We start from the raw sequence: 15,024 nt of genomic DNA, 5'->3' as shown, positions 1-15,024 counted from the left end.
ATCTATAAATTAGAGATTTTGATTCATTGTAAGGGTCCACAAATTGATGATTTGAGGCCCGGTTAGATTTTCTTTTAGAGATTTTTAAGCATATTTTATGAGTTTGAGTAGATGTTTTGATTAAGTAAAAGCAGGTTTTTGAAAGGAACCTGAACCTTTTACAAATCAGGAGAGCAATATAACTTGAAAGAATTGTACCTGATCACTCCAACAACAAAAATTGATCCCACCCGAACAAAAAGGGATCTCAACACACTTAACATTAAGAACCACAACAAAACAACAAAAGGAAAGCAAAACGACAACACAAAGACTAAGACAGAGACCGAGACCGAAACAACTAGATATTTTTCATAATATCTTTAGCGTGGACCACCATCTGCTTCATGTTGTTCACAGAGGTCTTTAACTCATCCAACTCTCGACCCTTAATGTCACCCTTGTTCCTGGTGCTGGCTCTAGTCCTCTTCTCGTGACCTTTTTTGTCCAGCCGATCCTTGTTGCCCTCTTTATCTTTGATGTTATCAAATCTATTAATCAAAATGTTCATGTTGTCCACCGAGGCTTTGAGAACCTAGAAGTTTTGTTCAACTATCTTCTTTACTGTGAGTTCCATCCTGTCAACTCTGCTGCCCAAATTGTTCATAGAAATTTCCATCCTTTTCACCTCTTTATTTCCTTCCATCTCCTTAACCTTTTTTTCAGTTTCAATAATTTTACTCACCATGTTTTCAATGGCTTTAGCATTATTAATTGCCACCGCCAATTGTTTGACATTTTCAGATAGAGGTTTGTCACCTATCGTGGCTCTTTTGACAACATTCATATACATTCTTTGGAGTTGATACAAGAAGCAGCTTATAGATTGTCTGGTCTATGCGTATGTGCTATGAATTCGTACTTTGCAATCTGGCAATGTCTATTATTTGAAATCAACAACTTATTTTGATCTTATGTTTTATTGCTTTATAAATCATATTGTGCATGTAAGTGGTGTATGAGAATTAATGTGATAGAACAATATTGTGGCGGTATTTGTTTCCATGAATTTGTAAGGTTGCATGACTTTGCATGTTTATTGGAGGTCCATTATTGAATATTGGTTTGAATAATATTGATGATATTTAGATTGCAAGGTGCTAACTGCGTAGTTCATTAAATTGTTATTGTATTCATTTCATTGTTATTTTCTTGTTTCCCTGATCCATCTTTTGCAGTTTATTTTGAAAGAGAATCTAAATCATAAAAATACAAAAAAAAAAATAAGTTAAGCTATTGGAAGTTATTTCAACCAGTAGGCCCCTTTAACAAGCATGACCACATCAACCATTGAGCTTCCCATCACCGTCGAGAACTGACTATAGAGACCTTGGAGTGGTTAGTTCCCAAAAACTTATCCCTTTTTAGGAGAGGTGGGGGGTGTTCACATAAACTACTTGACTGTTGGTGAGTGTGTCAAAACACCCATCAGTTCTCTCGTTGCCTTTATCCAATTTGATCACTGAAAACTTCTTCTATGATAAATAGAACAACAAACAAACAAAAAGGTATCATTGAGCAGCAAATCAAAATACAGATAAAGGAAGAACAAGACAAACGTGGTAAGGCGGAAAACATCATTATCAAAGGAATCAAAGACTTCAGAGAAAAGGAGAGAATCAAAATTCTAGTTATAGACTTTCTTAGAGATAAGTTGGAATGGACAGGGGGCATTCAACAAGGAAATAGGGTAGGAAGGAAGATAGACAAAGGAAAAGATAGACATATAAGAGTTACTCTGAGAAGCATAGAGGATAAAATCATGATCCTCAGAAATAGAAGGCTACTTAGAGGTTCACAATTCTATCTAGATGAAGATCTGACTTTTGTGCAGCAAGAGGAACAAAGGAAGGAGTGGAATAAAGTTAAGACAACAAGAAATGAAGGAAAGTGGGCATGGTTGAAGAACGGGAAAGCGCAAATTAGGGAGCGCTTCTCAAATAAGAAATAGGAATTAGGGGCCCCACGAGACTGCTTAAGTGTAGTGAGTTGGAACTACAGAGGTTATCCTTGGAGAAGAGGTCTCGGGGTGGGGTCCATAGAAGAAGGGAAGGATATTATCATCTTTGTTGAAACACATGAGCATAATAGTTGTAAGGTTCTAGATTTTGATGGCTACAAAAAAATTTCAGTTTGGAACAAAGGGAATGGGACAGGTAAAGGACATGGGGGAGTCACAATGCTTATAAATGAGAAGTGGTATGGAAATGTTAAAGTTCAGAAAGAGGACCCAAATAAACAATACATTTGGCTGCAAATAATAGTAAATGAGATAATTTTCAGGTTAGTTGTATATTATTTCACTCCTAAAAACTCTAAGTTCTACAAGAGAGGGAACTTAGACAATGAAGATCCTTATGTGTCGTTAAAAAAAGATATCTTCTTATTCAACACCTTAGGATAAATAGTGCTAATAGGTGACTTTAATGCAAGGACAGCCAATAACCAATGTCTTCAACTGAGCAATGTTAAAAAAGGAGAAAATAATCCTCTTTGGCTGGAAGAAAGTGAAGGTCAATCTTGGGAAAGAACTTTGCAAGATTACAATGGAGATATCTCACACTTTGGGGCAGAATTATTGGGGATGTGTAGTTTATTTGGTATGGTTATCTACAATGGAATGAGGGACTAGCTGACTTCAAGGAATATCACTTGCAAAACATACCATGGTCAGAGTGTGGTTGATTACTTGATTTGCTCTCAAAATCTTATATCTAGAGTGCTAGAGTTTGACATTGGTGACTGCCCTATAGAATTGAAATCTGACCATATGCCTCTTTTTGTCAAATTGGACTGTGCTACATGCAACCCACAATTTAATCAAGATCTTAACATACAAAAGAAAATTATTGTTAAAGGCAAAGTCCTCATAAATCAAGAAAACATGAGCATCTTCAAGGTTGTCCTTAAGCAACAATTTTGTGAACTAAATAATATGACGAAGGGGGAAAGACTCAATAAAGAGGATGATCATGTTCATAGAAGCCAGCTGATACCTATTATACACAAACCTTTGAGTGCTTGAAAGAGGACTTCCATTAGAAAGAGGGTTGTGAGTACTTTCCCGGCAAACTAGTGGTATGATGAAGAGTGCAAGGCAGCTAAGAGATTTTTGAAGGGGAAAGATCTGAGCAAAGAAAACAAGAAGAAATACACAAAGTTGATTCAAGCAAAAAAAGAAGAATATGTAAAGGCGAGTAGCAACAACCCCAAATATTTTTGGAAGGAATTACAGCAGCAGAGTAAACAAACTGAAAATAGAATCGTTGATACTCAATGGCTTGATTATGTAAAGCTTCTTTATGAGCAAATTCACGAGAAGCACTCTCCTCCCATAGTGAACACTTTGATGGAGTTATTCACGGTTGAACATATCAAAAAGGGAATAAAGAGTCTAGCAAATGGTAAGGCAAGTGATATTGATGGGATTCAAGCTGAATTTCTAAAGTGGGGAGCTGAGCTTCTTGCTCCTCACATAAAGGGTATATTCAACAATGTCATTTGAGATGGTTTCCCATCAGATTGGACAACTAGTGTGGTTGTCCCTCTCTTTAGAGTGGGGATACCAACAATCCATCTAATTATCGCACTAATATGGTCAATCCTCTTCTCCGTAAACTTTTTGGGAGCATGGTAGAGCGTAGAATTAATAGGTTGGTAGAAGGTGAAGGTATAAGGGTCAAAGGTCAGGCCGGTCTCAAGCCTAGGCATTCCACCATCGATCACTGCACCACTCTCCAATATTTGATAGAGAAAATATGGGACAATCAAGGGCAAGAGGCATGTTGTTGTTTTGTTGACTTTAAAAAAGCCTTTGACATGGTGCCTAGAGATAAGTTATGGAATAGAATGGTAGACTTGGGTGTACCTGACATATATAGAGCAGTTGTCTATAGGTTATACGAGAAAGTCAGAGCAAAAATTAGAACTAAGGAGGGAATTTCCAAGTGCTTTGGTAGTGACATTTGCGTCAATCAAGGGTGCCCTTTATCCCACACTTTATTTGGTTTATACATTGATAAACTTGAAACATGGTTAAACAATTCAAATGGTGACGGGGTTCATCTTGCAAGATATGTGGTGAAATTACTTTTATATGTTGATGATCTCATTCTAATTTCTAAGACATCTCATGGTTTGATTGATCACTTAAGGGATCTAGAGAATTTATGTATGGAAGTTGGGATGCAGGTGAACATTTCCAAAACCAAGATCATGATTTTCTCTTTAAAGAGGAAAGAAAAACAAATTAACTTTCTTTTCAAAGGAAATCCGTTGGAAATTGTGAAAGAATACAAGTACCTGGGGATTTACTTCCACTATAAGATTAGTTGGGAGACCTGCAGAGCAAAAAGGATTCAGGGAGGATGGAGAGCATCACATCTACTTCAAAATAGGTGCAGAAATGTTGAATTATGGGATTGGAAAACCCAAAAAAAACTCTTTTTGGTATGCTGGTCACACCAGATGTTCTCGATGGTTGCAAAGTCAGGGGAGGAGGCATGTCAAATTGTGCATGGAGATAGTTAGAAATAATTTAAAAACACCTAATCATAAACAATATCAAAGTTAAAAAATTAGTGCCATATGGGATTCTTTTGGCGAAAGCAGGTATGTTTCCATTGGAAGCATCAGCATTAACTCGGTTAATAAGTTATCTAAAGAAGGTTGAGAACATGGATAGCCACCAATGGCCCAAGATTGCTATGGAAGAAGGTCTTATCCATTTAAAGAAAACTTGGATGAAACAAAATAGAAAGTGGTTGAATAAATGGAACATCAAATTGCATGACTAACATAATACCAACAAGGAAATAAAGAAGCTATTCATTGAAAAGATTCAAACTTCCATGTGGAATAACCACATTGGACGCAAAAAGGCATGCTACATTAAATAATTTAACCCAACTAGGGAACATGGTGAGAAAGCATATTTAGGGACAACTATTAAAGGGAAAGCTAGGTTGTTAGTGGTACAACTAAGGACTGGTACACATCATCTCAGGTGTGAAATGGGTAGGTGGTAAAGGCCCCAGGAGTTATGGGAAGAGAGAACTTGTTTGTTTTGTGGGATGGGAGCAGTGGAGACTGAATGGCACTTTCTTACTAAATGCACAATGTATGATAATATTTGGGCTCAATATGAGATCATTTTGAAGGCCGACAACATGCATCATTTATTTGATGAGGACAAGATCAATCAAACGGCTAGCTTCCTAGTCAAGATCCATAACAAGAGATCAGACATGGAAAATTATATTCAAGAGGATTAGTGTGTGTGTTTTTCTTGGTCCCATAGGTTGTTTAGTCTTGTGGACATCAGTAAAATCATTTATTCATTCATTCTACCGACTTCAGTTCAGTCTCAGAAAGTAAGCATAACAGAATTTGTTCTTGACTTGCCTTCTTGTAACAACTTCTCTATTCTTGTTTCCAATAATTTGATCCTTGGAGTGATTCCTTTCTACATACCTTGGGGTTTTTTATGTCGTTGCCGAAGCATCCTGAGTTTCTTTTTCCTTTTCTTCTTCTTTATTATTTTCTTCCTTTCTTCTCTCAATGGACTCATCTAATTAATATCATGCCAATTTATTAGTCTTTAGAAATATCTTCATCAACCTTCACATTTGCACTTTCAACAATTTTATTTACTCTTTTGTTGTAACACCGGTAAGCCTTGCTCCTTGTAGAGTATCCTAGAAATATGCTTTCATCTGCTTTGCTATCAAATTTTTCAAGATTATCCTAATCTCTTCGGATATAGCATCTGCTTCCAAATATCTTGAAATACTTCACTGTCGGAATCCTCCCATGCCATAGTTCATATGATGTCTTCCCATATCTTTCTCAAAATAAAATTATATTAAGGGTGTATAATGTTGTATGTATTGCTTCTCTCTAGTAAACCTCTAGTAGTCATGATCCTTTGATCATCATTTTGGTTGCCTCTTGTATAGTTCTACTCATTATTTCCACTAAACCATTCTATTGTGGTGTCCTAGGGGAAAATAATTGTCTTCTAATTTCATGTTTTTCACATAAATTGTTAAACTCATCAAAAGTAAATTCTCCTCTTCTGTCATATCTCAAACACTTAATTCTTCTATCAACTTCACTCTCAACTCTTACCTTGAATATCTTGAATTTTGATAATGCTTTTGATTTCTCTCTTAAGAATGCAACCCATGTCATTCTAGAGTAATCATCAATTAAGAGCATGAAATATTTATCACCTTGTATACTCCTTGGTCTAGTAGGACCACATAATTTTGTGTCCACCAATTCCAGCAGTCCAGTATAAGATTATTCATTTCCTTTAAATGTTCATTTTGTCTACTTTCCCTCTTGACATTCCTTGCAAATATTGTTATCCAATTTAGTCAGCCTTAGTAAATCTCTTACTGCACTTGTTGAACTAATCTTCACCAAATTGTCAAAGTTGATGTGACACATCCTTATGTGCCAAAGCCAACTATCATTGAATTGAGATAACAAAATGTGTCTTGTAGCTCCTTCCAACTGAAACATGTTTCCACCAGTCATTTTCCCTGTTGCAATAACAGTTTCGGATCTCTTTTGGATCTCATAGCCACCATCCTAAAACACAACATTATAGCCATTTTCGCACATTTGTCCAACACTTAGGAGATTATGTTGCAAACACTTCAGATAGTAATTATTTCTAGTATTATGCTTTCCATCAAAGGTAATAGAACCAATTCCTACAATTTGTGTTGTTTTATCATCTCTGAACCTAACAGAACCTCCATCATACTTTTCATGTTTTACAAACTTATTTTGTCACCAGTCATATGATTTGAACATCCACTGTCAATCAGCCATTCATTTCTCTCTTCTAGCACATAAAGCAGTAGCAATAGTTTTAACAGTCTCAGAGGATAGTATGTTAGAAACATCAGTTTTGGGTACATCATTTTCTACCAAAAACAATCACCTTCTTCATAGTCTGATTTATCATCTAAAATACCTACATCATCTTTAACAGAATAGACTCTCTTATCAAACCTTCCTTTACCTTCTCTAAACTTTTGTCTTGTTCCTTTTTCCAGACATCTAGTAGCTATGTGACCAATTTTTTTACATCTAAAACATTTAAGAGGTAATATAGCTTTATATTTGTTGGTGCCTTTCTTCAGCTTCCTCACAAAATTTGCATTAATCTCATCCAAACTTTCATCAGTGAATCTTCCTCAGCAACTTTAAAGGTTGTCTCAAATTTAACTTTGTCTTTTCCAAACTTCCTCATCTCAAACATGGTTAGAGTACCATATAGTTGTTCCCTAGTGTTCTTCAAATCATAAACTTCCTCAATAGAAGATATCTAATCATTGTATCTTTCTGGTATAGTCATCAAAATCTTCTCCATTATGTCTTCATCATTTAAGGTGCCGCCAATTTCTCTGATTTCATTTAATACACTGTCAACCCTCTAAAACTAAATTTTTGTATCCTCTCCTTCTTCCATTCTCAAGTTCTCATAACTGTGCTTAGCTGTTAGCTTCCTTGATCATTTAACTCTATCATTTCCTTCATATATTTCCCTTAACTTTTCCCAAACTTCATAAGCAGTATTTAATTAAATAACCTTTATCAATTCAGTTTTTAATAAAGCACTAAATATTGCATACCTTTCTTTTTCATTCTCTTCATAAATCTGAATCTCATTCGGAGTAGTAAGACCATTTTCCAGTAATACATATTTAGTCTCCATCACTTTCCAAGTGTTGTAACCCAAGGAGATCAGGTTACCTCTCGTCTTCACTTTCCAAAATCCATAATCACGTCCCTCAAAGATAGGAATAGTTAGTTTGTATGCCATTGGATCTTCCTCAAGCGGTTAGGCTCTTTTCCAAGGAACTAAAGCTCTCATACCAATTGTTGAATGCCCAGATAACTAAGAGGGGGGTGAATTAGTTGTCAATTAAACTTTTTAACTCTTTCACACATCCAAGATAACCAACTTAATAATTATTTAATCAGAATAAATGTAATCATGAAAGCACACACATACATACACAATGAACACCAGATATGACGTCAAAAACTCTAGAAGGGAAAAACCACAAAGAATGTTAGTTCTCAATATATAACACCTATTAGGGTGACACCAGTTAAGGTGATTTTTACAAAGGTGGCTCACTGCCAGAATGCTCACTATAGGAGGGATCACTACCCAAAAGGCTCACTGCTAGAAACAACTTTTGAACCCCAACAACATGCTACACAACTTCGCACAAGTTCTCACATCAATCATCAATCGGATTTAGCTTTTCAATCTATCATGTCTTCCATTTTATTATTCATTTTGATCATCATTTACTTATACTTTCCTCCTCACTATATAACCTTCCAAGTCAGCCAAACAAAACTTGAAATAGGTCAACACTAAGCATTCTCATAGTGGGAAGGAATGAGAAGTAGACCACACCACAACACACTTCATCAGTCAAATCAACACATTACACATCCATCACAAAAACTTATACACTACACAAATATCATTACACAGTCTCCAATTTTGGATCAGAACAGACCCAAAATAACGCTTCTCAACTTAGCAAAATGAGAATAAAACTAAGATAATCATGAATCCAAGAAATCAACACCATATTCAAAGAATCGAGAAATTTGGACCACAAACAACACTATCAATTACCAGTCAACACTGAACATCATCCATAGCACAACTTTTGGAGCACCAAATAGATCAAAAAACATATGTCGGATCACCAACTCAAAAAACCTCACAAAAAATGACATGTTGACATCAATGGCAACCATGACAAATATATCAGCACCATCAATCATCACATTTCCAACAATATATGTATGAAACTATCTCTCTATGTACAACTAGTGTACAGGGATGGCGTGAGTTTATCCATCACGTGCTTGGTAATATTATCACTTCATCACACATTCCACAATCCTCTTAGATCATATGTAGATCACAATAGAGTGTTGAGCGGTATGACGATTTTTTTGATGCAATGAGAGTAGAGCTGGAGCTTGGATGAGAGGAGAGGGAGCGGTTACAGATGGAGACTCGAGTGGAGTCATAAATGTATAGAGGTATCATGATGGATAGGGATAGGAGGAGCTCATCTGGGATTAAGTCACGTTCCACTTTGATCCATCAACACACACCCATGAGACCACCACGCTAGGGGCCGGAGGTCTCAAATAGCCACCATCCATAGAGTTGGTGACATAGATACCACATTTTGTATTAGTGGGATGATTGTTGGAAAATGCACACTCCAATGAGAAATTATAAGTGATTGAAGGTATTGTAATTGATGGCAACCTTACAATCCTATGGCACCAGCAGACACCAGCACAGGCACAGACACCGGTAGCGGCAATGACAAAGATGTTCGTCGGCATCCTGGCCGACAAGATTTTATTTATTGTATTTTGTAATTAATTGTAATATCTTTTTGTAAGCCGACAAGGCAAGTTGTAATATGACTCATATAAGTATGAGCTCTTGTAAATCATTTAGGAAATAAGAAGATATGGTTAGATTATTACAGAACTAAGATGTGAATATTAAGGCAGAGTTTTGAATAAGGTTTTGGAAGTTGTATGAGCTTAAACTAGTATTGAACCTGGCATAGCAGATGCTGTTCCGAAGCAGTACATGACATTGGATTTTCATAATCCACTTTTGTAAGTCAGTGAGACTTCTCTTTTGTATTTAAGCAATGAGCTTTAGGCAGTTGGCCTTCCTGCATGTGCAGGCCACTATTGTAATAGTAATATTCACTTATTGGCTACTAAGCGAATATTGTGGGTCACAAATCCCACCGAGGTTTTTCCCACATCGGGTTTCCTCGTTAAAAATATTGTGTTATGGTGTGCCTTTTATGTTGTGTTTATTGTTCTTATTTACTGCATTTTTGGAATGTTTTTCATTTAATAAGTTAAGAAAATCAATTAACCAGCAAGATATTGATTCACCCCCCCTCTCAATATCTTTGGGAATCCTAACAATTGGTATCAGAGGCTGGTCCTCTATTTTCAAAAGCCTAACAGCTTGAGGAAGATTCTGACACCGGTAGAGATGGAAAACTTGAGGAAGCAACTAGAAACATCTCTTGCAGACTATGATACAAAAAAGTTGAAGAATATGAAACTTGAAGATGATCTAAAGGCTGCACAGGAAATCATTCAAGGACTTCAGAAAAATCTCACTATTGCTAGGAACAAAAGAAGAGAACTTTTTGAGAAGATGTAGAGTGATGATGATGAGAAAGAAACTCTTAATGACCTTGTGAATAAACCGAGACAAGAAAATAGTACAATGAAGAATTAGATGCAAGATATGACCATGATAATTTGTAAAGACATTGAAGATAGAAAGAAGAATGGAGATGATCTAGCTAGAAGAATCAATGATGCTGCAAATGAAAATATAAGACTCAGTCATGAGAATGATATGTTAAAAATAGATATGATACACTTGGAACATGATAAAACTGAACTCATGAGACAGAAAGATTTCTTGGGAAATGAGTTCGCTACTGCAAATCAACACAAGGATAAGTTCAAGAAAAGTTCAGAAGAACTTGATGGCATGCTGAAAAATCATAAACCTAATGGTGACACTAATGGCCTTGGCTTTGAAGTTGGTGAGAGCTTCGGTACTGCAAACATCCATGTTCATGGTAAACCGGTAAGACAACCTAATGCCTACAAATTCAATGGAAAATGCTTTAATTGTAACAAGTATGGTCATAGAGAAAATCAGTGTAGATCTAGAAACTATCAGAACACCAATGCACCCACCGATCAATGCTCTAAATGCAACAAAATTGGTCATAACTCAGAAAATTGGAGAATGAATGTAAGATGTTATATTTGTGGAAGATTTGGAAACTTATCTAATCAATGCAGAACACATACTGGCATAGGATATGGAAAATCTATTCAGAAAAACAATGTGACTTGTTCTGCTTGTAACAAGATTGGACATATTGCAAAATTTTGTAGAAGTAAGACATCACCGGCAAATAACAAAGGACCCGATTTGAAAGGTAAAGAAAAGGTTGAAGAAGTAAATCAGGAATTTTCAAAACAATGGATTAGAAAGTCTGACATGAATGTTAGTGAAGCTATTCCTTTACCGATAGAACAAAGTATCACTCCACCGGTAGGAGATTCTTCATCTAACTAAAGAAAAATATTTTGGGGGTATGGCAATAAACTGTAAAACATGCTAATTTACCCTTGGTTGATGGTGAGAAGTTTGTTTACTTCTTTAACAGCAAATGAGTTAAGTTTTGACTTAACCGGCAGACATTAAATGTGATAGTTGAAGGAAATAACATTATAAAGCAAGTGTTTTGGCCCTTTTTAATTCACTGAGCATTCAAATCTCCAGAGAGCGCGAAAATCCCGAGCGAAGGCATCCACAGCAAAAAGTGAAGCAAATCATCCTAAAGGAAGATTAAGGTATTTATAACTATGGCTTCTTCCTCTGCACCTGAATTCATTACAAACCCTACTGTGATTGAAGTTATTAAGTGCCTTAGACCCGTGTTCAAACTTATTCCCGAAATTGTGAAGAAAGATGATACCCTAGGAGCATTTTCAAAAATACCTAAGGGAGTAGTTTATGTTGAGGATCCTAGAATCTATATACATTGTCGTATTGAGGAACTAGAAGCTAAAGAAATAATGAACATGTATAGAACTATAATTTGTGATGAACATGGAAATGTTAAACCGAGACACAAGATAGTGGAAACCCTAGGCTTTGTGGACATTCTTAGTATCCCTGATTTTCCTAAGGATGTGATGAGGATAGTATTAAGCAGAGTTCATGGAGAGTTCTTTTGGTTGGATTCCATCCATAAGATTACCAAAGAAGCAATTAGGGAAGTGATAGGCTTACCTTCCACCAGTAGCAGGCCTGATAAAACTAAAAAGGTTCCAAATGACACTATGATGACCCTAACTGGCACAACATTTGATAAAAGATCCCTAAGAGTCAACGATGTGAAGGATATCAATGTTATATTTGTCAGCATGATTCTTGGTTATAAGGCTACACATGCAAATAGACTAAACTTTGTTTCCAGCTTATGTATCAAAAGTGCATATGACATGGTGAATAAGAATGCTATGATTGATGTATGTGAGTGGCTAAAAGATGAACTAATAGATAATTTGAATAAAATCAAAGGTGATAAGAAAGGAACTTTCAGATTTGGCAACATGCTTGTGTGTTTAATGTTGTACATTACCAAGGAAGTACCCGGTATTGGTAGGAAAGACTTTGGTTTTGATATACCGGTAGGAAAACAACTTCTAGACATACTGAACAACATGGGAGATGATAGGGAGAAAAACATGAATGAATATTTTCAAAATTTGAAAGCAAAGATGAAGACAAGAATAAGGCTATCTCAAGCAATTGTTGATAAGTATCAAAAAGAGATATGCTTTGTGATCAAGAAAGATGAAATTTGGATGGAGGCAGTTAACCCTAGGACTGTTTGGGTCACAGAGATGGGATATGAGGCAGATGACAACATAGTTGAAACCTATGCAAAATCCCTCTTAGAAGCACCTAAGGAACCAACTGAGAAAGTTTTTGGCAATGTGGAGACCATAGAAAGCAAAATCCAATATGAGAAAAGAATCAAGAAAACTGAACAGATAGTGAGGAAGGGAACAAGACAGGCAAAAGCAATAAAAGAAGATGTATTAAACAAAATTGGAAGGACTACAACCGAAAGCACATCTTTCACCTATTTCTACCTCCTCTAACAGTGAAATACTAGTAGAATTTAAAAGGGTAGTCAGGAAAAGAAAACCTTCACCGGCACCTGCTCCTACACCAAAAAGATCAAGACAAAAACAACAGGCAGTTAGGGCTCTGGCAAGGAAGTTGACACCAAAGAAGAAGAAACAAAAACAAGTTGTTCCTCCACTTGACAAACTTCTGACTGAAATAACTGAAGATGGGAAATTGGCTAACATCAGCAAGTTGTATAACACACTATCAAATGATGAAAAAGAAAGTATAGAAAATAGTGTCATTTTACATCTTGATATTTATAAGAAATTTTTGATGGAAGTTGTTGATGATAGACCAAATGACGTGTACAGAAGATTAGAAGCTAGAAGGGTAGCTATTGTGGAATTAGGTAAAAAGATAAAAATAGAGAAACTACTTGCAGTTCACCCAGTGAACTCCACAGAAGAGATAGATGAATTAATTAGTGAGGCTAACCGGACAGTATTCTCAACTGGTCACCGGCATGTAGCACTGATGGTAGGCAAAGTAAATGAAATATTAGAAGAAACTACAGATGAGTGGGATATATTCTTTGTTGAAAAGGAGAAACAAGAAGAGCTTAAGAGACCAAAGACTTTTAAAGTCTATCAAAAAGAAAAGGACAAGGATAAGGGGAAAGATAAGGTAGGTGGACCTCCAAGCATAAAGGTGACAGATAACTTAAACCCACCTCCTTCTGATACTCCACCGATACATACTGTTGACACACAACCGGCAGCAGAGAGTATGGAAACACCACATGAGGATACAAATCTTGATTCTGAGGTGCTATACACAATGAACATTGACACACAGGAAGTCAATATTGTGGTGGATAAGGAAACAACTAACAAAATAGATGTGGCAACTAAGCCACCAGTAGGAAATATTGTAGTTGAAAACATTGTAATTGGGGTAGAACAACAAACTGAAAAATCAAATGAACCCCTGGACACAAGAAAGGTAGAGACCACAGGTGTGCTTACTGATGCATCTACTGAGCCACCGGCAACTACTGAAACTCAAAAACCTACTAAGTCACCGGCAGTAGATAGTACAGAGGTAAACAAAGAAAAATTGGTAGTGGACACCACAATAAAATCTTCAGAGGCACAAACAGAGACACCATCAGGAGAGGACACTAAGAAACTGGTAGAGCAACAGCTCCATACTGAGAAAAACATTGAGAAACAGGTAGAGCAACATGCTCCTTCACAGACAATGCCATCGGCCACATCTGACAAGCCCAAGCCTTTGGTAGTAGAAATGAAAACTCAAACTGATCCTCCAGAGAAAGAGGAAAGCAAAGCTATCACTACCACTGACAAATTACAGATTGTAAAAATAGTTGGACAGACACTCAGAACCTCTATGTTTGAATTTAGACCTACTAGTGTAACAGAGGTACTATTAGATTAAATAAAGAAAATAACAAAGTGCAATGCACAAGCTTATAAGGCTATAGATGACACCTTACCAATTTTGAAGATGATAGCTCCAAAGTGTAACATAGAAAATAAAGATTCTTTGAGCCAATTAGACACATTGTCCAAGTATATAACCGACAACCTAATAACACTGGATCAGATAAATGAAGACACCTTTAGAGAGAAAATGAATAAGGAAAAGGAAAAATTCTTTGAGGAGACAGTAAAGAAGAATAAGGAACATATGGAAACCTTATTACCGGTATTAGGCAAAACAATTTTGGACTTTAAGAAATTGTATAGAGACACATGCAAAATAGACATTTTGACAAAAGACATAGATAAAGAGATCGGCATAGCCCAAAAGAAAATTAATGATATTGCTGACAACTTGATAGGTTCATCGGATTCAATATCAGTAATTGAACAGGAAATTGCAGGATTTGAAGGAAAAATAGAAAAACTTGAGAAAGACAAGGAAAGGATGAAGTTTAAGGCAAAAGAACTTAAGTATAGACTAAGTCCTAAACTGGATCCTCATCTCTTTGAGAAAAGAGATTTCTGAGGCTCTTTTTTCAGGACTTAAGACACCGGAAGAAAAATGCACTTTCTCATCGGTACAATTCAGAGAACAGAAGCAGCAATAAAGGACAGTGAGAGGTTCAGCAATAGTTTGAATGTTGCCTTAGCAGAAATTTATCAGATTGTAATCAATCGATTACATGGAACTAGATAGGAACTACACTCAAT

At 36.2% G+C, this 15,024-nt stretch overlaps 1 protein-coding gene across 1 annotated transcript; it reads left to right on the top strand.

Annotated features, from left to right (window-relative positions):
• The first annotated feature begins 3,633 nt into the window (after positions 1-3,633).
• LOC131858396 (uncharacterized) lies at positions 3,634-14,266 on the top strand. Its single transcript, XM_059211628.1, has 2 exons — positions 3,634-3,709; positions 13,707-14,266. The coding sequence occupies exons 1-2, from the start codon at positions 3,634-3,636 to the stop codon at positions 14,264-14,266; spliced, it is 636 nt and encodes a 211-aa protein (XP_059067611.1).
• The last annotated feature ends 758 nt before the right edge of the window (positions 14,267-15,024 follow it).

The sequence above is a fragment of the Cryptomeria japonica genome, chromosome 9 (assembly GCF_030272615.1).
Source record: "Cryptomeria japonica chromosome 9, Sugi_1.0, whole genome shotgun sequence".
Taxonomy (NCBI): domain Eukaryota; kingdom Viridiplantae; phylum Streptophyta; class Pinopsida; order Cupressales; family Cupressaceae; genus Cryptomeria; species Cryptomeria japonica.
Note: the sequence above shows the minus strand (reverse complement) of the source record. Positions and strands in the feature narration are given on the sequence as shown.